General features: G+C 47.2%; 1 protein-coding gene across 3 annotated transcripts in view; it reads left to right on the top strand.

Annotated features, from left to right (window-relative positions):
• Nucleotides 1-26,708, top strand: part of LOC134957542 (fatty-acid amide hydrolase 1-like) — a 175,313-nt gene that overhangs the window by 71,749 nt on the left and 76,856 nt on the right. For all 3 annotated transcript variants that reach the window (XM_063939519.1, XM_063939518.1, XM_063939520.1), the window contains 3 exons: nt 17,373-17,497; nt 17,954-18,079; nt 19,419-19,513. In XM_063939519.1, coding sequence (XP_063795589.1) covers nt 17,373-17,497; nt 17,954-18,079; nt 19,419-19,513 — 346 coding nt within the window. The remainder of the gene's footprint in view (nt 1-17,372; nt 17,498-17,953; nt 18,080-19,418; nt 19,514-26,708) is intronic.

The raw sequence follows: 26,708 nt of genomic DNA, 5'->3' as shown, positions 1-26,708 counted from the left end.
CCAGCCAGACACGAAGCAGCACTATGGGGACTGAAAACTCAGGAAGCCAAATACTATAGGTGAGACATCCACTGGCAAATAGAGGACACATAAAGTGGCTGCTGCAATCAGGGGCTGACTGGCAACATTCAGCCTGGGGGGCAGATTCAATCAAGCGGCCCAGCTTTTCACGGGGAATCTGCAGTCAAGTGGCCCTAGAACACTTAAATTGCACTGGCCCCCGGCTGCAATGGCACGTGTTGGGGGGGCTGTAGTGACATATAAGGGTGGGCTGGAGTGACACAGGAGTGTTCTGGAAGGAGAGACACAATGGGGAGCTGACTGTAGTAAACAGGAGGGTGCTGGCTGGAGTGACACAGGAATGTGCTGGCAGGAGTGACATATGGGGGAGCTGGCTGAAGTGACACAGGAGGAGCTGAAGTGTATTATGTGAATCCGGCTTTTTAAAAATATATTTTATGGATTTGGCTTTTTCTAAATATTTTATATGGATCTGGTTCTTAAATATATCTTATGTTGGATCTGGCTTTTCCAATGTAATTTATACCAGGGGCGTGGCCTAGCTGGCACAAAGCCACACACCATTTTTGCACGCGCGATGTTGGCTCTTTGACGTATCTAACAAGATTTTTTGGCTCTTTGTCACTGAATGATTGGCCACCCCTGCCCTAAAAGGAGAGAGGGAGAAAAGGAAGGTCGGTAAAATATAGGGGAGATGAAGGGATACCTCGACTTGCCCTGTCCTCCAGGAAATAAACTGAAAAAAAAACAAAAAACATTGTGTTGTAGCGTAAGCCGTTTATCGGCGGTTAGTCAATGAAAGGGTAGAGCGGTCTTGAAAAAAGAAGTCCAGGGTTCCCAGACCCTAAGAAAAGTCCCAGAAGAACCCTTTAAAATACTGGTAATGTGTTCCATAGTATAGATGTGCCAAATTTTCCCTACAATTTCTCCCAGGGTGGGAGCCTCTGTGGATTTCCAGGTTGAGGCTATGGCACATCTAGCCGCTAGAACCATGTGGGTAAATAGTTTAGTCTGACATCGAGAAGCCTCAGTTAGAGACACAGCGAGAAGGAAATGTTTGGGCACAGGGGTATTTGAACACCTAAGATTGAGTTAATTAGAGACCCTACTTCCCTCCAAAGGGGGATTAATATAGGGCACTCCCACTAAATATGCAGGAACGTTCCATCCAAAGTCTTACATCTCCAACATAAATGAGAGAGCTCCGGGTACATTTTAGCAAGTCGAGTAGGAACATAATACCATCTATAAAAAAGCTTATACGCATTTTCCTTTGCTCGTACACAAATGGAGCTGGACGCCAGGCTTGAGTAAATATCAGACCATTCAACAGAATCTAACGTTTCCCCCAAGTCTAGTTCCCACGCCCCTTCGTGAGGTTCTTTGTCGAGCTGTGAGAGGAGCAGAAGGGATCTATAGATAGTGGAAATAAGTCCTTTAGTCGAGTCCTTATGCATTGCAAGATCTTCTAAAGTGGTCAAGGATCTGTGATTAAGTTGTGTAAGGAGCGTGGGATGGAAGTGTCGAATCTGCAAGTATTGGAAGAAGAGTTTATGAGAGATGGCAAATTTGGATTGGAGATCAGAGAAGGAAGGGAACAGGGAATCTGTTGTTAGGTCATTCAACAGTCTTACACCTCCCTCCCGCCAATGTAAGAGAGCATTTGGTTGACGGCCTGGCTGAAACAAAGGGTTATCGAACAGTGGAATCAGAGGGCTAGGGTGTGGGGTCGTATGATATTTACGATTAGCCGAGTCACAGATTTCTAAAGAATGGGAAACTACCGGATGAGATTTAGCCGAGCGACAGCAGGTAATTATTTGGGGGCAGATCAGTGGTGTAAATTGCAACTATTTGGCTAAGATGAATGCTGTGTAACGTGCGCAAAAATGGCTGAGTTATTGCTTGGGAAGGGAAGGCAATGTGTGAGAGGTAAAAATCTGCGTTTTGGGGCTGATTCAGGTTGTAAGTGATCCAAACGCAAAAATGTAAAAAAATAATGCGGGCACGCACAGCGCCCATCATGCGCATGTGTCCTCATTTACTGGGGGGCGCCCGCAGAGAAGCAAACTCAAGTGCCTGTCAATCAGGCAAAGGCGTTCATGAGGCGGGGGTGGGGCAGCAACGCTCCATTTCCAAGATGGAGATGGAGCATTGTGGGGGAGTGGCTTAGAAACGGGGCATGTTGGTGTGAACGGGGGGCATGACAGGGCGTGATCGGGGTGGCTACGTGACATCATACGCAGCCGACACAATCAAAAAGATGAGCATCCTGCGCCGGCAGGAGGCTTCCTTAATTTTAGCAATCAAGCAAAAATTATGGTGCGATTGCAATTTTGGTTTGATCAAGGGGAGAAAGCGGTGGTCAGCATGCTGGGCGACCTCTCCCTGCGATGGGCGGCCCCCAGCATGCGATCACAAGTAGCAGAATTTGCAATCCAACCTGAGTCAGGCCCTTTGTCCACTGCAGAAAATGGTTAAAGCCCTGAATTTATTCATTTGTAACTAGGTGAATGTCCTCCCCGTGCTCTGGGGGTTGCTTGATTTTGTTTCCTAAAAGAAAAATTTATATATGTTATATTCACTATTTTTTTTAATTATTCTTATTATTATTCAGGAAGCAATTGTGTATTGGGTGCATGAATGGAGAAAGTGCATCAGACATGTTACTCCATGCATATGGGGGAGGGTGTGTGGGGGATGGGGGGGGGGGGGGGTAAATTTAGTAAGAGACTTCTCCTGGTGTTCATTTACAAAATGTACAACGGCAATTACATTAAAAGCATTTACGTATTTTGCTTTTGTACCCCTGGTTAAGGGTAAATGTTCAGAAAGAGCAGAAAATTCATGTATTTACAGTAGATTGGAGGAACATTTATATAGAGCTCTCTGGCTGTGCTGGTAGAAGGATGTCTTGCTGCTTGTCCTGAAGATGGTCCAGACTGGACCGAAACATCGACTAAATTGCACATATGCACTAGGGCTATGTTCTGTGAGTAGTGATTAAATACATTTAAAAAAAATAAAAAATTCTATGGTGAGTGCACATACAGTGATTTTTATATTTTGTATCAATAATTTGATCTTTAATGGAGCACCCTGCTCTTGAACCCTGATGTTTATGAGTGCAGACAAACAACAGAATATAAATATATAGCTTTTTGGTTGGCGACACTTGGCGAATAAAGGCATATTCACGCAGGTATTAGTTGCTCAACATTTCAAAGGTGTTTATTCGGGTGTAGTATGGTATGCCGGCGGCCGGGCTACCGGCGACCAGCATACCGGCGCCGGGAGCCCTACCGCCGGCATACCGACAGTGTGGTGAGCGCAAAGGAGCCCCTTGCGGGCTCGCTGCGCTCGCCACGCTGCGGGCATGGTGGCGCGCTAAGCGCGCCACGCTATTTATTCTCCATCCAGGGGGGTCGTGGACCCCACGAGGGAGAATAGCTGTCGGTATGCCGGGTGTCGGGATCCCGGCGCCGGTATACTGTGCGCCGGGATCCCGACATTCGGCATACTGAAGACCACCCGTTTATTCCCTTGTCATCCTGATGACAAGGGAATAAACACCTTCGAAACGTTGAGCAACTAATACCTGCGTGTATATGCCTTTATTCACCGAGTGCCACCAACCAAAAAGCTATTGCGTGGTAATCCTTGCTAATGGGAGGGCACTGGTGTCACCTTATTACAAGGAGTGAGCGTGCTACCTCTCGGGACTGTATATATATATATGCGTGGTAGTGATCATTGATGTTGGTATGTAGCACTATCTATTTCATAAGAAAATAGTACTCATTCTCTATGAGTCTTTTGATGAAAAAGGTTGAATTGACTGTTAATATACAGGCATATTGTTGATGACTAGTTGTGCAGTGTAATATGCTTGTATAGTGATGATAGTAGGTCTGCTGTTTATTACGAGTGTTCTTGTGTATGTTGGTTGCTTGGCAACAGGTGCGGTAATGGTCACGTGGTGTGCGGCGTGTGATGTCGAAGGACGCGCCGGAGGCGTCATGACATCACTCCCAAAGGACGGACAGGCAAACAGCGCCAGCTGATTGATGCACGTATGGTGATGGTGGAGGGTATTTAGGCGAGTCTTTAGCACTGTTGTTTTAGCTCTTGAAAACCGTTAATAAACTGAAACGTTGAGAAAGGTTTTGCCATTTTCGTCCTGTCATCTGTATCACGAGTGCCGCATCTCTTGGAACATATATATATATATATATATATATATATATATATATATATATATAAATATTTATTTATACACTAGTCATGGTATGTTATAGAAATACATTAGTTGAGTTACATGGATAAGGGGGGGTATGCAATTTCCTTCGGTATTCTCTGAACTATTGATTTCACCCCCCTGCCTATTCAATTACAGACTGTTTTTGCCTGTTTTTAAGGCATTTTGCCAATGCCTTTTCACCTTTTTTTTGTTAGTGAGAAGGCATTGGCAAAAAATGCCTCAAAATCAGTGAAAACAGCCCGCGTTTTCACCGGCACAGGTGAGAAAACATGTGGATTCGCAGATCCACATGTTTTTCGCTCCTGCTGAATTCTTCACCTAGGCAAAAAAACTGCTCTGCTATTGAATAGGGTAAATCCCCATTCATCCTAAAAATAGCGAAAAGCCCAGTTTTTGTCGCCTAGGTAAAAAAAATGGACCTAATTGCATACCCCCCACCCATGGCTCCTTACAGCCATAACTATAGGTGTATGTACAGTATATACATTTTATTGTGTTGGTCATAGACATTGCATGAACTATATTTATGTACAGTACTTATAAAATATATAATAAATATATCGTTTGAGCAGTAAAAGACTTTTGAAAAAATATTTGACGGTATTTGTGGCACACAGAGTAAGTAAACTCTTCAGTATGCCACTTAAATAAATTTGATATGGGCCCTCATTCCGAGTCGTTCGCTCGGTATTTTTCATCGCATCGCAGTGAAATTCCGCTTAGTGCGCATGCGCAATATTCGCATTGCGACTGCGCCAAGTATCTTTGCTATGAAGATAGTATTTTTACTCACGGCTTTTTCCTCGCTCCGGCGATCGTAATGTGATTGACAGGAAATGGGTGTTACTGGGCGGAAACACGGCGTTTTATGGGCGTGTGGCTGAAAACGCTACCGTTTCCGGAAAAAACGCAGGAGTGGCCGGAGAAACGGGGGAGTGGTTGGGCGAACGCTGGGTGTGTTTGTGACGTCAAACCAGGAACGACAAGCACTGAACTGATCGCACAGGCAGAGTAAGTGTGGAGCTACTCTAAAACTGCTAAGTAGTTTGTAATCGCAATATTGCGATTACATCGTTCGCAATTTTAAGATGCTAAGATACACTCCCAGTAGGCGGCGGCTTAGCGTGTGTAACTCTGCTAAATTCGCCTTGCGACCGATCAACTCGGAATGAGGGCCTTGGAGTGGAGCTAGTGAAAAGGGCTGGAACCCTCACAAGCCCTCAGTGCGATCTTCAGGCAGGAAAAAAATGGGGTTTTCATGCAGGGGCACATCAAGAGAGGAGGAGAGAAGTACTGTATATAAGTGTAATGGGGTGTAAGAGCAGCGTGCCACTGTATATCAGTGTAATGGAGTGTAAGAGCAGTGTCGTACTGTATATCAGTGTAATGGGGTGTAAGAGCAGGGCAGTACTGTGTATATCAGTGTAATGGGGTGTAAGAGCAGTGCAGTACTGTAAATCAGTGTAATGGGGTGTAAGAGCAGTGTAGTACTGTATATCAGTGTAATGGGGTGTAAGAGCAGGGCAGTACTGTATATCAGTGTAATGGGGTGTAAGAGCAGTGCAGTACTGCGTTCCAGTGTAATGGGGTGTAAGAGCAGCGCAGTACTGCGTTTCAGTGTAATGGGGTGTAAGAGCAGCACAATAATGTATATCAGTGTAATGGGGTGTATGAGCAGTGCAGTACTGTATATCAGTGTAATGGGGAGTAAGAACAGTGCAGTACTGTATGTTAGTGTAATGGGGTGTAAGCACAGTGCAGTACTGTATATCAGTGTAATGGGGTGTAAGAGCAGTGCAGTAGTGTATATCAGTGTAATGGGGTGTAAGAGCAGTGCAGTACTGTATATCAGTGTAATGGGGTGTAAGAGCAGTGTAGTACTGAATATCAGTGTAATGGGGTGTAAGAGCACTGCAGTACTGTATATCAGTGTAATGGGGTGTAAGAGCAGTGCAGTACTGTATATCAGTGTAATGGGGTATAAGAGCAGCGTAGCACTGTATATCAGTGTAATGGGGTGTAAGAGCAGTGCAGTACTGTGTATCAGTGTAATGGGGTGTCAGAGTAGTGCAGTACTGTATATCAGTGTAATGGGGTGTAAGAGCAGAGCAATACTGTACATCAGTGTAATGGGGTGTAAGAGCAGCGCAGTACTGTATCTCAGTCAAAAATAAGATTTTACTCACCGGTAAATCTATTTCTCGTAGTCCGTAGTGGATGCTGGGGACTCCGTAATAGACGGGCTCCGCAGGAGACTGGGCACTCTAAAGAAAGATTTAGGACTATCTGGTGTGCACTGGCTCCTCCCCCTATGACCCTCCTCCAAGCCTCAGTTAGGAACTGTGCCCGGAAGAGCTGACACAATAAGGAAGGATTTTGAATCCCGGGTAAGACTCATACCAGCCACACCAATCACACCATATAACACGTGATAGGAACCCCGGTTAACAGTATGATAACAATTGGAGCCTCTGAAGAGATGGCGCACAACAAAACCCGATTTTTGTAACAATAACTATGTACAAGTATTGCAGACAATCCGCACTTGGGATGGGCGCCCAGCATCCACTACGGACTACGAGAAATAGATTTACCGGTGAGTAAAATCTTATTTTCTCTGACGTCCTAGTGGATGCTGGGGACTCCGTAAGGACCATGGGGATTATACCAAAGCTCCCAAACGGGCGGGAGAGTGCGGATGACTCTGCAGCACCGAATGAGAGAACTCCAGGTCCTCCTCAGCCAGGGAATCAAATTTGTAGAATTTAGCAAACGTGTTTGCCCCTGACCAAGTAGCTGCTCGGCAAAGTTGTAAAGCCGAGACCCCTCGGGCAGCCGCCCAAGATGAGCCCACCTTCCTTGTGGAATGGGCTTTTATTGATTTAGGCTGCGGTAATCCTACCGCAGAATGCGCCAGCTGAATAGTGCTACAAATCCAGCGCGCAATAGACTGCTTAGAAGCAGGAGCACCCAGCTTGTTGGGTGCATACAGGATAAACAGCGAGTCAGTTTTTCTGACTCCAGCCGTCCTGGAAACATAAATTTTCAGGGCCCTGACTACGTCTAGCAACTTGGAATCCTCCAAGTCCCTAGTAGCCGCAGGCACCACAATAGGTTGGTTCAAGTGAAAAGCTGAGACCACCTTCGGGAGAAACTGAGGACGAGTCCTCAATTCTGCCCTATCCATCTGGAAAATCAGATAAGGGCTTTTTTCAAGACAAAGCCGCCAATTCTGAAACCCGCCTGGCCGAAGCCAGGGCCAACAGTACGACCACTTTCCACGTGAGATATTTTAATTCCACAGTCTTAAGTGGTTCGAACCAATGTGATTTCAGGAATGCCAAAACCTCATTGAGATCCCAAGGTGCCACTGGGGGCACAAAAGGAGGCTGAATATTCAGAACTCCTTTGACAAAAGTCTGAACTTCAGGCAGTGAAGCCAGTTCTTTCTGGAAGAAAATCGACAGAGCCGAAATCTGGACCTTTATGGACCCCAATTTGAGGCCCAACGTCACCCCTGCTTGCAGGAAGTGTAGGAATCGACCCAGTTGAAATTCCTCCTTCGGGGCCTTCATGGCCTCACACCAAGCAACATATTTCCGCCAAATGCGGTAATAATGTCTTGCGGTGACATCCTTCCTGGCTTTGATCAGGGTAGGGATGACTTCCTCCGGAATACCCTTTTCCTTTAGGATCCGGTGTTCAACCGCCATGCCGTCAAACGCAGCCGCGGTAAGTCTTGGAACAGACAGGGTCCCTGCTGCAGCAGGTCTTGTCTGAGCGGCAGAGGCCAAGGGTCCTCTGCCAGCATCTCTTGAAGTTCCGGGTACCAAGCTCTTCTTGGCCAATCCGGAACCACGAGTATGGTTTTCACTCCTCGCATTCTTATTATTCTCAGTACCTTGGGTATGAGAGGTAGAGGAGGAAACACATAAACCGACTGGTACACCCACGGTGTCACTAGAGCGTCCACAGCGATCGCCTGAGGGTCCCTTGACCTGGCGCAATATCTTTTCAACTTTTTGTTGAGGCGGGACGCCATCATGTCCACCCGTGGTCATTCCCAACGGTTTACCCGCATTTGGAAAACTTCTGGAAGAAGTCCCCATTCTCCCGGGTGTAGGTCGCCCATCGGAGAATCCTTGTGGCTTCTGCCATCGCCATCCTGCTTCTTGTGCCGCCCTGTCTGTTTACATGGGCGACCGCCGTGATGTTGTCTGATTGGATCAGTACCGGCTGGTTCTGAAGCAGGGGCCTTGCTTGGCATAGGGCATTGTAAATGGCCCTTAGCACCAGAATATTTATGTGAAGCGAAATCTCCTTGGAAATGTATTCCCTGTGTGACTGCACCCCAGCCCCGAAGGCTGGCCTCCGTGGTCACCAGGACCCAGTCCTGTATTCCGAATCTGCGGCCCTCTAGTAGATGAGCCCTCTGCAGCCACCACAGCAGCGACAACCTGTTTCTTGCCGACAGGGTTATCCGCTGTTGTATCTGTAGATGGGACCCGGACCATTTGTCCCACAGGACCCACTGGAACGTCCTTACGTGGAACCTTCCGAATGGAATTATGCTTCGTACGAAGCTACCATTTTTTCCAGGACTCATGTGCTTCCACTGGAAGAAACACTCTTTTCTGGTCTGTGTCCAGAATCATTCCCAGGAACAGAAGACGTGTCGTCGGGACCAGCTGTGACTTTGGAATATTGATAATCCAGTCGTGCTGTTGTAGCACTTCCCGAGAGAGTGCTACCCCTACTACCAATTGTTCTTTGGACCTCGCCTTTATCAGGAGATCGTCCAAATACGGGATAATAAAAACTTCCTTCTTGCGAAGGAGTATCATCATTTCGGCCATTACCTTGGTAAAGACCTTCGGTGCCGTGGACAACTCCAACGGCAGCGTCTGGAACTGATAGTGACAGTCCTGTACCACATATCTGAGGTACTCCTGGTGAGGAGGTTAAATGGGGACATGCAGGTACGCATCCTTGATGTCCAGGGAGACCCTGTAATCCCCCTCGTCCAGGCTCGTAATAACCGCCCTGAGCGATTCCATCTTGAACTTGAATCTTCTGATATAAAAGTTCAAGTATTTTAATTTTAAGATGGGTCTCACCGAACCGTTCTGTTTCGGTACCACAACCATTGTGGAATAGTAACCCCTTCCTTGCTGAAGGAGGGGCACCTTGACAATCACTTGTTGTGATTTTAGTGTTGAATAGCCACCAACACCGCCTCCCTGGCAGAGGGAGGTGCCGGTAAGGCAGATTTTAGGAAACGGCGGGGGAAAGAACGTCTCGAACTCCAGCCTGTACCCCTGAGATACTACTTGAAGGACCCAGGGATCCATGTGAGAGAGCACACTGGGCGCTGTAATTTCTGAGACGGGCCCCCACCGTACCCGGGTCCGCCTGAGCAGCCCCAGCGTCATGCTGTGGACTTACCGGATGCAGGGAGGACTTCTGCTCTAGGGAACTAGCTGTGTGCTGCAGCTTTTTCCTCTACCTTTGCCTCTTGGCAGAAAGGATGAGCCTCTAGCCCTCTTGCTTTTATGGGGCCGAAAGGACTGTACTTGATGATATGGTGCTTTCTTTTGTTGTGGGGTAGCCTGTGGCAAAAAAGTCGATTTCCCAGCAGTAGCTGTGGAAACGAGGTCTGAAAGACCATCCCCAAACAGTTTTACCCCCTTATAGGGCAAAACTTCCATGTGCCGATTCGAGTCGGCATCGCCTGACCATTGCCGAGTCCATAACCCCCGTCTGGCGGCAATGGACCTAGCGCTTATTTTTGATGCCAGCCGGCAAATATCCCTCTGTGCATCACGCATGTATAAGACCACGTCTTTTATATGCTCTATTGTCAGCAAAATATTGTCCCTATCCATAGTAATTTTCCGACAGGGAATCTGACCACGCAGCGGGAGCACTGCACATCCATGCCGAAGCAATGGCTGGTCGCAATATAATGCCCGAGTGTGTGACTATATCTTTCAGGGTAACCCCCTGCTTTTTATCAGCAGGTTCCTTCAGGGCGGCCGTATCCGGAGACGGTAGTGCCACCTTTTCTGATAAGCGTGTAAGCGCTGTATCTACCCTATGGGGTGTTTCCCAACGTGACCTATCCTCTGGCGGGAAAGGGTACGCTGCCAATTACCGTTTAGAAATTATCAATTTCTTACCGGGGGAAGACCACGCTTCCTCACACACCTCATTTAATTTTTCAGATGCAGGAAAAACTACTGGTAGTTTTCTCTCACCAAACATAATACCCTTTTATGTGGTACCTGGGGTATTATCATAAATGTGTAATACATTTTTCATTGCCTCAATCATGTAAAGGGTGGACCTATTTGGAGGGTACACTAGTCTCATCGTCGTCGACACTGGAGTCGGTATCCGTGTCGACATCTGTTTCTGCCATCTGAGGTAGCGGGCGTTTTTAGAGCCCCCCATGACATTTGAGACGCTGGAACAGGCACAAGCTGAGTAGCCGGCTGTTCTGTGTCGTCGACCTTTTGTGTAAGGAGTTGACACTTCCACGTAATCCTTCCATAAGTCCAACCACACCGGTGTCGATCCCGCAGGGGGTGACATCACATTTACAGGCATTCGCTCCGCCTCCACATCATTATCCTCCTCATACATGTCGACACAGCCGTACCGACACACAGCACACACACAGGGAATGCTCTGACAGAGGACAGGACCCCACAAAGCCCTTTGGGGAGACAGAGGGAGAGTATGCCAGCACACACCAGGGCGCTATATATCACAGGGATATCACATATAAGAGTGTTTTCCCTTATAGCTGCCTATATATATTGTATACTGCGCCTAAATTGTGCCCCCCCTCTCTTTTTAACCCTTTCTGTAGTATTGACTGCAGGGGAGAGCCAGGGAGCTTCCCTCCAACGGAGCTGTGAGGGAAAAATGGCGCCAGTGTGCTGAGGGAGTTGGCTCCGCCCCTTTTTCGGCGGGCTTTCTCCCGCTATTTTATCGTTTCTGGCAGGGGTTAAAAAGCACCTATATAGCCTCTGGGGCTATATATGGTGCCAGTTTGCCAGCCAAGGTGTCAGTATTGCTGCTCAGGGCGCCCCCCCCCCCAGCGCCCTGCACCCATCAGTGACCGAAGTGTGTGGTGTGCATGAGGAGCAATGGCGCACAGCTGCAGTGCTGTGCGCTACCTTGGAGAAGACAGAAGTCTTCAGCCGCCGATTTTCCGGACCACCTTCTTGTTTCTGGCTCTGTAAGGGGGACGGCGGCGCGGCTCCGGGAACGGACGACGAGGTCGGGTCCTGTGTTCGATCCCTCTGGAGCTAATGGTGTCCAGTAGCCTAAGAAGCCCAAGCTACCACCACTTAGGTAGGTTCGCTTCTTCTCCCCTTAGTCCCTCGATGCAGTGAGCCTGTTGCCAGCAGGTCTCACTGAAAATAAAAAACCTAACAAACACTTTCTTCCTAGGAGCTCAGGAGAGCCCCTAGTGTGCATCCAGCTCAGCCGGGCACAGAAATCTAACTGAGGCTTGGAGGAGGGTCATAGGGGGAGGAGCCAGTGCACACCAGATAGTCCTAAATCTTTCTTTAGAGTGCCCAGTCTCCTGCGGAGCCCGTCTATTCCCCATGGTCCTTACGGAGTCCCCAGCATCCACTAGGACGTTAGAGAAATGGGGTGTAAGAGCAGTGCAGTACTGTATATCAGAGTAATGGGGTGTGAGAGCAGAGCAGTAATGTTTATCAGTGTAATGGGGTGTAAGAGCACCGCAGTACTGTATCTCAGTCAAAATGGGGTGTAAGAGCACCGCAGTACTGTATATCAGTGTAATGGGGTGTAAGAGCAGCACAGTACTGTATATCAGTGTAATGGGGTGTAAGAGCACAGCAGTACTGTATATCAGTGTAATGGGGTGTAATAATAATAATAATTGTATTTATATAGCGCTCTTTCTCCAATAGGACTCAAGGCGCTTAACAGATACATAGCATAATATAGTACAGAAAATAATGAAGTACATTTTCATAAAATACAGAAGCATGAAGATACTAAAAGGGACATTATGAAAATGCTTGAGTAAACAGAAAAGTCTTGAGTCTACTTTTGAAGGATTCTATAGTTGGGGCCTCTCGCACTGTGCGGGGAAGTGAGTTCCATAGAGTCGGAGCCGCATGACTAAAAGCTCGACCCCCAGATGAATTACGGTAGATTCTAGGTACTGCTAAAAGTCCTTCATCTACAGATCGCAGTAATCTAGTGGGGCAGTATGGGGTCAGAAGCTGTTTCAGGTACCTTGGGCCTTGGTCATGTAATGCTTTGAAACTCAGTAAGCCAATCTTGAAGATGATTCGCCATCGTACAGGCAGCCAGTGAAGGGAGTAGAGGATGGGTGTTATGTGGCTAGAACGGGGCTGGTTGGTTAATAGCCTGGCAGCTGTGTTTTGCACCAGCTGTAAGCGCTGCAATTCTTTTGCTGGTAGACCAAGGTAGAGGGCATTACAGTAGTCTAAACGAGATGATACAAATGCATGTATGACTTTTGGCATATCATCTGAGGGAATTAAGTGCTTGATTCTGGCTATGTTCCTCAGGTGAAAGAATGAGGATTTGATTGTGGCTGATATCTGATGTTTAAGTATCAAGCCACCATCCAGGACAACGCCAAGATTCCGCACACGATCACTGGTCTGTAATTCTGAATCCCCGGGTGTAAGTCCAGTTGGTTGGCTATGCTGCAGTCTTCTCCTTTGATGTTGCGGTCGTATCATAAGGACCTCTGTTTTATCCGGGTTCAGTCGCAGCCAACTGGCGCTCATCCACTCCTGTAGTTCAGCTAGACAGCCATTTAGGGTTGCTATTGGGTTATCAGTGCCCGGAGCAAAGGACAAGTACAGTTGTGTATCATCTGCATAGCAGTGGTAGACCAGGCCATGGCGCCTGATTATTTCGCCCAATGGGAGCATGTATACTGCAAAAAGCATGGGGGATAGTATAGAACCTTGTGGGACACCACATGGCAATGGCACTGGTGGTGATGAGTATAATCCAGATGATACTCTCTGTGACCTGCCTGTGAGAAATGATTTGAACCAGCTTAGGACTGTGCCATCCAGACCACAGAAATGTATCAGTCGCTCAGTCAGAAGCCCATGGTCCACGGTATGAAATGCTGCTGAGAGATCCAGAAGGATTAATATTGAACAGTCACCTCTGTCTTTTGCCATCAGAAGATCATTTAACACACACACCAGGGCTGTTTCAGTGCTATGTCTTCTCCTGAATCCTGATTGAAATGGATCATAAATATCATGGGTTGTCAGGCGGGTTTCCAGTTGATTTGCAACGACTTTCTCAATAACCTTTCCTAGGAAAGGAAGGTTTGATACCGGTCTGTAGTTGGTCATGCAGTCGGGATCTAAATTAGGTTTTTTAAGAAGCGGTCTAACAATTGCTTCCTTTAGGGGTCCAGGAAAAATGCCTGTCTGCAAAGAGCATTGAACAATTTTTGTAAAGACAGGACCAATTATATCCATACAACCTATTAGAAGCTTGGTTGAGGCTGGGTCCAGATCACAGGTGGTGGGACGCAAAATCCGAGCAATTTCAGCAGTGTCCTTCACATCCACTGGATCAAAGCTGGTCCATGAAGGCAGGTAGCTTATATTGGCAGGCTTTGTAGTTTGGCACTCCTTTGATGGCACTGTGGAGATTCCAGCCCGGATGGTGGATATTTTATCTGCAAAGAAGTTTGCAAACTCGTTGCATCTTGCCTGGGAGAGGGTCTCATCAGTCTGCAGGCATGCTGGCTTGCAAAGCATCTCCACTGTGCAGAAAAGTTGAGCTGGCCTATTGTTTGCTGCTGTGATCTCATTTGACAGGAACTGTGCTTTCTTACGAGTGATTGTCGATTGATATTCTTCGTTATGCTTTATTAGTTTTATTTTGTCATCCACTAGGTTAGTCTTCCTCCATCGTCTTTCCAGTCTACGCCCCCTTTTCTTGAGCTCACTAACACTGCTGTCGAACCATGGAGCTTGACGTTGTGGTTTACGAGGTCTTAAACGCACAGGGGCGATAATATCAATTGCAGCCATAACATCCCTATTATAATAACGGACTAGGGAACAGGGATCTTCACAGGCACCCAGTATAGCAGAGAGATCCAGATTTGCTGCAAGAGCCTGGGGAGTCATACCCCTCCTTGGACGATACCTGGTCAACTCCACGGGCAGAGATCTTAATTGAGGGGTTGCAACTGAGAACCAGAGGAAGTAGTGGTCTGACCAGATGACTGGGTTTATTTTTAGGTCAGTGACTTCTAATCCAATCTGAAAGACAAGGTCGAGAGTGTGACCACTTTTATGTGTGGCAGAGGGAATGACCTGTGTGAAGCCCAGACCATTCATTGTGCACAGGAGGTCTTGGTCAAGGCGTGAGAGCTCATCATCCACCCATGCATTGAAATCCTCGAGGATGAGCCATCTTTGATGTTCCAGAACCAGGCCAGCAACAGTGTCTGCAATTTCTTGTAGAAATATCTTTCCATCTCCAGGTGGCCGGTAAATGAGAAGTACTCTGAAACCTAATCCTGTCGAACTCCGGGCAGCAATGCACTCAAATGAGCGAGTAGTTTCAATAGGGTGGACCCTAAGTTTAAGTTCTTTTTTGAAGCAGATAGCCACCCCGCCACCCCTGCGGTCTAGTCTTGGGTTGTGGATGACAGAGTAGTTTGTTGGTACTGCAGCCTCCAATATAGGTGCTGCATTTTCATCTAGCCAGGTCTCTGTAATACAGGCTAGATCTGCAGATTCAATAAGGTCAGCAATTGTTGCAGTCTTGTTTCTTATAGATCTGGCATTACAAAGGACTGACCTGATTGGGCATACCAGAGGGCCTTCAGTTTTCTTTATGTTAAGTGCAGGAGCTCTGGGTATGGGGGTCACAAAGTGAGAGTTGACAGTTCTGTCCTTCCAAACACAGGGCCGTCTTTTGGGTATCACTTCTATTTGATTGTTCTTTGAGTATGGGGGTGAACAGGTGGGCAAAGGACTTAGATGGTTACCGGGGGAAATACATTTCCGGCCTGCTCGCTTCCCACGAATGCGCCTGTGTTTTCTTTTTAAAATGCCAAGGGATTGGAGAATAGAAGCCTGTGATGGTGTGATAGGAACTGCAGAACGTGGTGTAAGAGGGGTGTAAGAGCAGTGCAGTACTATATATCAATGTAATGGGGTGTAAGAGCAGCGCAGTACTGTATATCAGTGTAATGGGGTGTAAGAGCAGTGCAGTACTGTATATCAGTGTAATGGGGTGTAAGAGCAGTGCAGTACTGTATATCAGTGTAATGGGGTGTTAGAGCAGCACAGTACTGTATATCAGTGTAATGGGGTGTAAGAGCAGCACAGTACTGTATATCAGTGTAATGGGGTGTAAGAGCACCGCAGTACTGTATATCAGTGTAATGGGGTGTAAGAGCAGCACAGTACTGTATATCAGTGTAATGGGGTGTAAGAGCACCGCAGTACTGTATATCAGTGTAATGGTGTGTAAGAGCAGTGCAGTACTGTATATCAGTGTAATGGGGTGTAAGAGCAGCGCAGTACTGTATATCAGTGTAATGGGGTGTAAGAGCAGTGCAGTACTGTATATCAGTGTAATGGGGTGTAAGAGCAGTGCAGTACTGTATATCAGTGTAATGGGGTGTAAGAGCAGAGCAGTACTGTATATCAGTGTAATGGGGTGTAAGAGCAGTACAGTACTGTATATCAGTGTAATGGGGTGTAAGCACAGTGCAGTACTGTGCATCAGTGAAATGGGGTGTAAGAGCAGCGCAGTACTGTATATCAGTGTAATGGGGTTTAAGAGCAGTGCAGTACTGTATATCAGTGTAATGGGGTGTAAGAGCAGCGCAGTACTGTATATAAGTGTAATGGGGTGTAAGCACAGTGCAGTACTGTATATCAGTGTAATGGGGTCTAAGAGTAGTGCAGTACTGTATATCAGTGTAATGGGGTGTAAGAGCAGTGCAGTACTGTATATCAGTGTAATGGGGTGTAAGAGCAGCGTGCCACTGTATATCAGTGTAATGGGGTGTAAGAGCAGCGCAGTACTGTATATCAGTGTAATGGGGTGTAAGAGCAGTGCAGTACTGTATATCAGTGTAATGGGGTGTAAGAGCAGCGCAGTACTGTATATCAGTGTAATGGGGTGTAAGAGCAGCGCAGTACTGTATATCAGTGTAATGGGGTGTAAGAGCAGCGCAGTACTGTATATCAGTGTAATGGGGTGTAAGAGCAGTGCAGTACTGTATATCAGTGTAATGGGGTGTAAGAGCAGCGTGCCACTGTATATCAGTGTAATGGGGTGTAAGAGCAGCGCAGTACTGTATATCAGTGTAATGGGGTGTAAGAGCAGCGCAGTACTGTATATCAGTGTAATGGGGTGTAAGCACAGTGCAGTACTGTATATCAGTGTAATGGGGTGTAAGAGCAGCGCAGTACTGTATATCAGTGTAATGGGGTGTAAGAGCAGCGCAGAACTGTATATCAGTGTAATGGGGTGTAAGAGCAGCACAGTACTGTATATCAGTGTAATGGGGTGTAAGAGCAGTGCAGTACTGTATATCAGTGTAATGGGGTGTAAGAGCAGCGCAGAACTGTATATCAATGTAATGGGGAGTAAGAGCAGTGCAGTACTGTATATCAGTGTAATGGGGTGTAAGAGCACCGCAGTACTGTATATCAGTGTAATGGGGTGTAAGAGCACCGCAGTACTATATCTCAGTGAAAATGGCCGCACATTTATTTGGAGGGTCTTCTTTGTGTGACATTAATGGGCTGTACAATGTACAGGTTGTAATGGCGGACTCAAGGTTGTAATGGTGGACTCAAGGTTGTAATGGTGGACTCTTTAATAATGGGATAGATAAATTTCTAACAGAAAAAGATGTCCAGGGATATAGCTTTTAACCAGAATAGAATATGGAATATAATATAATTCAGGTTGAACTCAATGGACAACTTGTCTTTTTTCAACCTCATTAAGTATGTTACCATGTTACTATGTAATGTACATATTAACCATTTGTCTATTATATCAGTGGGAACATGCAGTGGACCTATAGCCAGAGATGTGGACGCTCTGGTACTTTCCATGAAGGCTCTATTGTGTGATGAGATGTTTCGGCTAGACCCAAGTGTACCACCTATTTATTTCAATGAGAAGGTAATGAGAACTACACATATAATAAGTGTGAAGTGTATGGGAATTGGCAAGGGGATCCTAATGTCCCCCTGGGAGTTAGAAACTTAATACGAATTTCCACAGATTACCCATCACAACAATGGTATCAGGTTACAACAGAAACACAGATATATCTGTTTAGATGATGGGAGCTCAGCAGAGAAATTATAATTCCCTTTCCTGACACTTAGGGGGACATGTACTAAGCAGTGATAAAAGTGGAGAACTGAGCCAGTGGGGACGCAGCCCATGGCAACCAATCAGCTGCTCTGTATACTTTTATAGTATGCAAATTTTAAATGTTGCATCAATGCTGATTGGTTGCCATGGCAACTTCTCCACAGGCTCACTTCTCCACTTTTATCACTGCTTAGTAAATGTCCCCCATAGTGACCTGCGCTATGACCCAACCTCATCCCACTGACCTTTGTTCTATAGATCTACTCCTCTACCAAACCTCTCCGCATTGGATATTATGAAGAAGACGGATATTTCCAGCCACACCCCGGTATGAGACGGGTTCTGCTACAAACTAAACATCTTCTAGAGGACGCTGGACACAAGGTGAGAGGAGGACACAGATGGGGTCATTAATGGCACTTGTCTACCTGTATGCTGAAGTGTGACATCTGTACCTGTAACTTCCATTGGTATACATGATAGAGGCCGCCGTTCTCCTACCTGAGCATGAACAGCTCACATGTGGTGGTTACTTATAATCCCATATTTTCACCTCATTGATTGTACATTTTTAATAGATGGGAAGTGCTCATTTATCTTATAGACTTCAATGCAGTTTGGAATACCCTTTAGATTCATGATTTGAGGTAAATGAAATAGGGTGAGACGCTGAAGGGCTGGTGTTTCATCCGAGAATGGCCGTATTTTTAAAGCGCCAATCATTTACAAGGCAAAACCAACCTGGTTTGCCTTAGAAATGTTTGGTAGTTTAAAAATAGGGCCATTCTCAGACAAAATCCTGGACCTCTGGCTTCTTGCACCTTATTACATTTACCCTTGTGACTTGCTCATAATGGGACATGAGTTGGATGTAAAGGTGTACTCAATTAGAGTTATGAGCAATTTCGTCTAAAGGGGCAAATATGTCAAAAGGAGGCCGGTAATATGCTTAACAAGTGAACTTGGCTGGGACCGGTAATATGTGTAACAGAAGAACCAGGCTGGAACATAAATATGTGTAACAAGTGAACCGGGCTGGGACTGGTAATAACAGCTAGATCAAAAAGCGGTGATACCGCAAGTTAAAGGCACAGGGTACTGCTGAGTCAGGAGTGCGTCTGCATGAATGATGTTGTACTGTCACCTGACAGCAGCTCAGGAAGTGCTGAAATAGGGTCTCCGGTGTTCTGATTGGTTGTTGAGATCAGATGAGCAAAATTAGTGATTCCATTGGTGTGGTAAGATGACATTTTCCAAAATATCGGGGCCCATGGCGGTGTTTATTCTGGAGAGCTGTCGGGCTACGGTGCAGGAGGAGACCCAGAGGACCGACAGAGAGCAGTGGACCTCACAGAGAGCCTGGAGCACTGGTGTATCTATAATGGGTGCAGTGTGTTCAGTGCACACGGGCCCCTGAGTCCAGAGGGGGCCCCACGGCACACGCTGCACCCATTTTCTAAATACTCACCCCTCCGGTGTTAAAACACCATGAAAATGGCGCATCCGGGCCTCCTCCTCTCTTAAAGCGCCCCTGGCCTGGAGTAACAGTGCCATGATGAGTATTGGGCTTTGGAACCCCGGATCATTACATCACCATCTCCTCCTTAATTATGAACTTCCTACTTATTATAACTAGATGTTTACCAGTCTTAAGCTAGAATTCAATAAAACTATATAAATTACATTAATATTTTTTTCTTTTTTTTCTTCTTCTTTATTTTAGCTGATCCCGTTCAAGCCTCCACGAGTGGAATTTGCATATGAGCTGTTCTGGAAGACGTTACTTGGGGATAAAGGGGAAACATTAGCAGATAAGTTGTAAGTGGAATGTACAGAATGCACATATTGTAACTGGAATGCTACAATAAAAACATACGGGGACATTTACTAAGCAGTGATAAGAGCAGATAAGTGAGGCAGTGGAGAAGTACCCATGGCAACCAATCAGCACTGAAGTAACATCTATAATTTGCATACTATAAAATTATACAGAGCTGCTGATAGGTTGATGGGGCAACTTCTCAACTGGCTCACTTCTCCGCTCTTATCACTGCTTAGTAAATGTCCCCCATATAGTGAAATATGCAAATTGTCTCTGCACATACAGTACACAGAAAACTGCCGCATACATATCCATATATATATATATATATATATATATATATATATATATATATATATATTGTAGAGTTTTCCACTAGCCGTGGAAATGATAGCACTCTCCAGACAAAAAACGATGAAGTCAAAAACAGTTCACATATAATGAGGAATAGAGTCAGAAATGTGCAATATACATGAAGTGGAACCGGTTCCAGTTCATGTATATTGCACATTTCTGACTCTGTGACACAGCTGGATTGTTGGACACCTTGAGAAAGGTGAATGGGGACCGAAACGTTGGTGAGAGATTACCATTATATGTGGAACTGTTTTTGACTTGTTTTGCCCATTTTCTCTGACGTCCTAGTGGATGCTGGGGACTCCGTAAGGACCATGGTGAATAGATGGCTCCGCAGGAGACTGGGCACATCTAAGAAAGATTTAGGACTATCTGGTGTGCACTGGCTCCTCCCCCTATGACCCTCCTCCAAGCCTCAGTTAGATTTCTGTGCCCGGCTGAGCTGGATGCACACTAGGGGCTCTCCTGAGCTCCTAGAAGAAAGTATAGTTTAGGTTTTTTATTTTCAGTGAGTCCTGCTGGCAACAGGCTCACTGCAACGAGGGACTAAGGGGAGAAGAAGCGAACCTACCTAAGTAGTGGTAGCTTGGGCTTCTTAGGCTACTGGACACCATTAGCTCCAGAGGGATCGAACACAGGACCCGACCTCGTCATCCGTTCCCGGAGCCGCGCCGCCGTCCCCCTTACAGAGCCAGAAACAAGAAGGTGGTCCGGAAAATCGGCGGCTGAAGACTTCTGTCTTCTCCAAGGTAGCGCACAGCACTGCAGCTGTGCACCATTGCTCCTCATGCACACCACACACTGCGGTCACTGATGGGTGCAGGGCGCTGGGGGGGGGGGGGGGGGGCGCCCTGAGCAGCAATAATAACACCTTGGCTGGCAAAACTAACACCATATATAGCCCCAGAGGCTATATAGGTGTATATTAACCCCTTCCAGAAACAATAAAATAGCGGGAGAAAGCCCGCCGAAAAAGGGGCGGAGCCAACTCCCTCAGCACACTGGCGCCATTATTCCCTCACAGCTTCGCTGGAAGGAAGCTCCCTGGCTCTCCCCTGCAGTCCTGGGAGAAAGGGTAAAAAAGAGGGGGGGGCACAATTTAGGCGCAGTATATATATATTATAGGCAGCTATAGGGGAAAACACTCTGTATAGTGATATCCCTGTGTTATATAGCGCCCTGGTGTGTGCTGGCATACTCTCCCTCTGTCTCCCCAAAGGGCTTTGTGGGGTCCTATCCTCTGTAAGAGCATTCCCTGTGTGTCTGCTGTGTGTCGGTACTGCTGTGTCGACATGTATGATGAGGATAATGATGTGGAGGCGGAGCAAATGCCTGTGAAAGTGATGTCACCCCCTGCGGGGTCGACACCAGTGTGGATGGACTTATGGAAGGAATTACGTGACAGTGTCAGCTCCTTACATAAAAGGTTTGACGACATAGGACAGCCGGCTACTCAGCTTGTGCCTGTCCAAGCGTCTCAAATGTCATCAGGGGCTATAAAACGCCCGCTACCTCAGATGACAGATACAGATGTCGACACGGATACCGACTCCAGTGTCGACGATGATGAGACGAGTGTACCCTCCAATAGATCCACCCGTTATATGATTGAGGCTATGAAAAATGTTTTACACATTTCTGATGATACCCCAGGTACCACAAAAAAGGGTATTATGTTTGGTGAGAAAAAACTACCAGTAGTTTTTCCTGCATCTGAGGAATTAAATGAGGTATGTGAGGAAGCGTGGACTTCCCCAGATAAGAAATTGATCATTTCTAAACGGTTAATGGCTGCGTACCCTTTCCCGCCAGAGGATAGGTCACGCTGGGAAACACCCCCTAGGGTAGATAAAGCATTGACACGCTTATCAAAGAAGGTGGCACTACCGTCTCCGGATACGGCCGCCCTAAAAGAACCTGCTGATAGAAAGCTGGAAAGTACCCTAAAAGCTATATACACACACACTGGCATTATATTGAGACCCGCTATTGCATCAGCTTGGATGTGCAGTGCTGCTGCTGCGTGGTCAGACTCCCTGTCGGAAAACATTGATACCATGGATAGGGACAATATTTTGCTAACGATTGACCATATAAAAGACGCGGTTTTATACATGCGTGATGCACAGAGGGATATTTGCTGGCTGGCATCAAAAATAAGTGCTATGTCCATTGCCGCCAGACGGGGGTTATGGACTAGGCAAAGGTCAGGTGATGCCGACTCCAAGCGGCACATGGAAGTTTTACCCTATAAAGGGGCGGAACTTTTTGGGGAAGGTCTTTCAGACCTCGTTTCCACAGCTACTGCTGGGAAATCGACTTTTTTGCCACAGGCTACCCCACAGCAAAAGAAAGCACCGTATTATCAGGTACAGTCCTTTCGGCCCCAGAAAAACAAGCGGGCTAGAGGCTCATCCTTTCTGCCGAGGGGCAGAGGAAGGGGGAAAAAGCTGCAACACACAGCTAGTTCCCAGGAGCAGAAGTCCTCCCCTGCGTCCGGTAAGTCCACAGCATGACGCTGGGGCTGCTCAGGCGGAATCGGGAACGGTGGGGGCACGTCTCAGGTTTTTCAACACACAGTGGGCTCTCTCACAAGTGGATCCCTGGGTCCTTCAAGTAGTATCTCAGGGGTACAGGCTGGAATTTGAGACGTCTCCCCCCCGCCGTTTCCTAAAATCTGCCTTGCCGGCAACTCCCTCTGCCAGGGAGGCAGTGTTGGTGGCTATTCAAAAACTGTATTCACAGAAAGTGATCGTCAAGGTACCCCTCCTTCAGCAAGGAAAGGGTTACTACTCCACAATGTTTGTGGTACCGAAACCGGACGGTTCGGTGAGACCCATCTTAAATTTAAAAACCTTGAACACTTATATCAAAAGGTTAAAGTTCAAGATGGAATCGCTCAGGGCGGTTATTGCGAGCCTGGAGGAGGGGGATTACATGGTATCCCTGGACATCAAGGATGCGTACCTGCATGTCCCCATTTACCCTCCGCACCAGGAGTACCTCAGATTTGTGGTACAGGACTGTCACTATCAGTTCCAGACGCTGCCGTTCGGGTTATCCACGGCACCGAGGGTCTTTACCAAGGTAATGGCCGAAATGATGATACTCCTTCGCAAGAAGGGAGTTTTAATTATCCCGTACTTGGACGATCTCCTGATAAAGGCGAGGTCCAAAGAACAGTTGATAGTGGGGGTGGCACTTTCTCAGGAAGTGCTACAACAGCACGGCTGGATTCTAAACATTCCAAAGTCACAGCTGGTCCCGACGACACGTCTTCTGTTCCTGGGAATGATTCTGGACACAGACCAGAAAAGAGTGTTTCTTCCACTGGAAAAAGCCGAGGAATTGTCATCTCTGGTCAGAGACATTCTAAAACCAGGAAAAGTGTCGGTACATCAATGCACACGGGTCCTGGGAAAAATGGTAGCTTCGTACGAAGCAATTCCATTCGGAAGGTTCCACGCAAGGACGTTCCAGTGGGACCTGTTGGACAAATGGTCCGGGTCCCATCTCCAGATGCAACAGCGGATAACCCTATCGGCCAGAACCAGGGTGTCGCTGCTGTGGTGGCTGCAGAGGGCTCATCTACTAGAGGGCCGCAGATTCGGAATACAGGACTGGGTCCTGGTGACCACGGATGCCAGCCTTCGGGCAGTCACAAAGGGAAGAAATTTCCAAGGACTGTGGTCAAATCAGGAGAATTCTCTTCACATAAATATCCTGGAGCTAAGGGCCATTTACAATGCCCTAAGCCAGGCAAGACCCCTGCTTCAAAACCAGCCGGTACTGATCCAGTCAGACAACATCACGGCGGTCGCCCATGTAAACAGACAGGGCGGCACGAGAAGCAGGATGGCGATGGCAGAAGCCACAAGGATTCTCAGATGGGCAGAGAATCATGTGTTAGCACTGACGGCAGTGTTCGTTCCGGGAGTGGACAACTGGGAAGCAGACTTCCTCAGCAGGCACGACCTCCACCCGGGAGAATGGGGACTTCATCCAGAAGTCTTCCAAATGCTGGTCAACCGGTGGGAAAAACCACAGGTAGACATGATGGCGTCCCGCCTCAACAAGAAGTTGAAAAGATATTGCGCCCGGTCAAGAGACCCTCAGGCGATAGCGGTGGACGCTCTAGTGACACCATGGGTGTACCAGTCGGTTTATGTGTTTCCTCCTCTACCTCTCATACCCAAGGTACTGAGAATAATAAGAAGGCGAGGAGTGAAAACCATACTCGTGGTTCCGGATTGGCCAAGAAGAGCTTGGTACCCGGAACTTCAAGAGATGCTTACAGAGGACCCTTGGCCTCTGCCGCTCAGACAAGACCTGCTGCAGCAGGGACCCTGTCTGTTCCAAGACTTACCGCGGCTGCGTTTGACGGCATGGCGGTTGAACACCGGATCCTGAAGGAAAAGGGTATTCCGGAGGAAGTCATCCCTACCCTGATCAAAGCCAGGAAGGATGTCACCGCAAGACATTATCACCGCATTTGGCGAAAATATGTTGCTTGGTGTGAGGCCATGAAGGCCCCGACGGAGGAATTTCAACTGGGTCGATTCCTGCACTTCCTGCAAGCAGGGGTGACGTTGGGCCTCAAATTGTGGTCCATAAAGGTCCAGATTTCGGCTCTGTCGATTTTCTTCCAAAAAGAACTAGCTTCTCTGCCCGAAGTTCAGACTTTTGTCAAAGGAGTACTGCATATTCAGCCTCCTTTTGTGCCCCCAGTGGCACCTTGGGATCTCAATGTGGTTTTGGCATTCCTGAAATCACATTGGTTCAAACCACTTAAGACTGTGTATTTAAAATATCTCACGTGGAAAGTGGTCATGCTGTTGGCCTTGGCGTCGGCCAGGCGGGTTTCAGAATTGGCGGCTTTGTCTTGTAAAAGCCCTTATCTGATTTTCCATATGGATAGGGCAGAATTGAGGACTCGTCCTCAGTTTCTCCCAAAGGTGGTCTCAGCTTTTCACTTGAACCAACCTATTGTGGTGCCTGCGGCTACTAGGGACTTGGAGGATTCCAAGTTGCTGGACGTAGTCAGGGCCCTAAAAATTTATATTTCCAGGACGGCTGGAGTCAGAAAGACTGACTCGCTGTTTATCCTGTATGCACCCAACAAGCTGGGTGCTCCTGCTTCTAAGCAGTCTATTGCGCGCTGGATTTGTAGCACTATTCAGCTGGCGCATTCTGCGGTAGGCTTACCGCAGCCTAAATCTGTAAAAGCCCATTCCACACGGAAGGTGGGCTCATCTTGGGCGGCTGCCCGAGGGGTCTCGGCTTTACATCTTTGCCGAGCAGCTACTTGGTCGGGGGCAAACACGTTTGCAAAATTCTACAAATTTGATACCTTGGCTGAGGAGGACCTGGAGTTCTCTCATTCGGTGCTGCAGAGTCATCCGCACTCTCCCGCCCGTTTGGGAGCTTTGGTATAATCCCCATGGTCCTTACGGAGTCCCCAGCATCCACTAGGACGTCAGAGAAAATAAGATTTTACTCACCGGTAAATCTATTTCTCGTAGTCCATAGTGGATGCTGGGCGCCCATCCCAAGTGCGGATTATCTGCAATACCTGTACATAGTTATTGTTACAAAAATCTGGTTTTTGTTGTGAGCCATCTCTTCAGAGGCTCCATTTTGTTATCATACTGTTAACCGGGGTTCCTATCACGTGTTATATGGTGTGATTGGTGTGGCTGGTATGAGTCTTACCCGGGATTCAAAAATCCTTCCTTATTGTGTCAGCTCTTTCGGGCACAGTTCCTAACTGAGGCTTGGAGGAGGGTCATAGGGGGAGGAGCCAGTGCACACCAGATAGTCCTAAATCTTTCTTAGATGTGCCCAGTCTCCTGCGGAGCCGTCTATTCCCCATGGTCCTTACGGAGTCCCCAGCATCCACTACGGACTACGAGAAATAGATTTACCGGTGAGTAAAATCTTATTTTTTTGAGTAAAGATATTACTTTGACTTCATTGTTTTTTGTCTGGAGAGTGCTATCATTTCCACGGCTAGTGGAAAACTCTGCACTGTACTATGGGTCCATCCCCTAGCGGGATGGGGCTTCGATTGGCACCCCAGCGGCGGTCTTAAGTTTGCGTGAGAGTGTGGGACATTCCTATTCATATATATATATAGTGATGTGCACCGGACATTTTTCGGGTTTTGTGTTTTGGTTTTGGATTCGGTTCCGCGGCCGTGTTTTGGATTCGGACGCGTTTTGGCAAAACCTCACCGAAATTTTTTTGTCGGATTCGGGTGTGTTTTGGATTCGGGTGTTTTTTACAAAAAAACCTAAAAAACAGCTTAAATCATAGAATTTGGGGGTCATTTTGATCCCATAGTTTTATTAACCTCAATAACCATAATTTCCACTCATTTCCAGTCTATTCTGAACACCTCACACCTCACAATATTATTTTTAGTCCTAAAATTTGCACCAAGGTCGCTGGATGGCTAAGCTAAGCGACACATGTGGCCGACACAAACACCTGGCCCATCTAGGAGTGGCACTGCAGTGTCAGGCAGGATGGCACTTCAAAAAAATTGTCCCCAAACAGCACATGATGCAAAGAAAAAAAGAGGCGCACCAAGGTCGCTGTGTGACTAAGCTAAGCGACACAAGTGGCCGACACAAACACCTGGCCCATCTAGGAGTGGCACTGCAGTGTCAGGCAGGATGGCACTTCAAAAAAATTGTCCCCAAACAGCACATGATGCAAAGAAAAAAAGAGGCGCACCAAGGTCGCTGTGTGACTAAGCTAAGCGACACAAGTGGCCGACACAAACACCTGGCCCATCTAGGAGTGGCACTGCAGTGTCAGGCAGGATGGCAC

Source organism: Pseudophryne corroboree, chromosome 9 (genome assembly GCF_028390025.1).
Source record: "Pseudophryne corroboree isolate aPseCor3 chromosome 9, aPseCor3.hap2, whole genome shotgun sequence".
NCBI classification, from domain to species: domain Eukaryota; kingdom Metazoa; phylum Chordata; class Amphibia; order Anura; family Myobatrachidae; genus Pseudophryne; species Pseudophryne corroboree.
The sequence above is the reverse complement of the archived record's forward strand: the minus strand, read 5'-3'. Positions and strand labels throughout refer to the sequence as shown.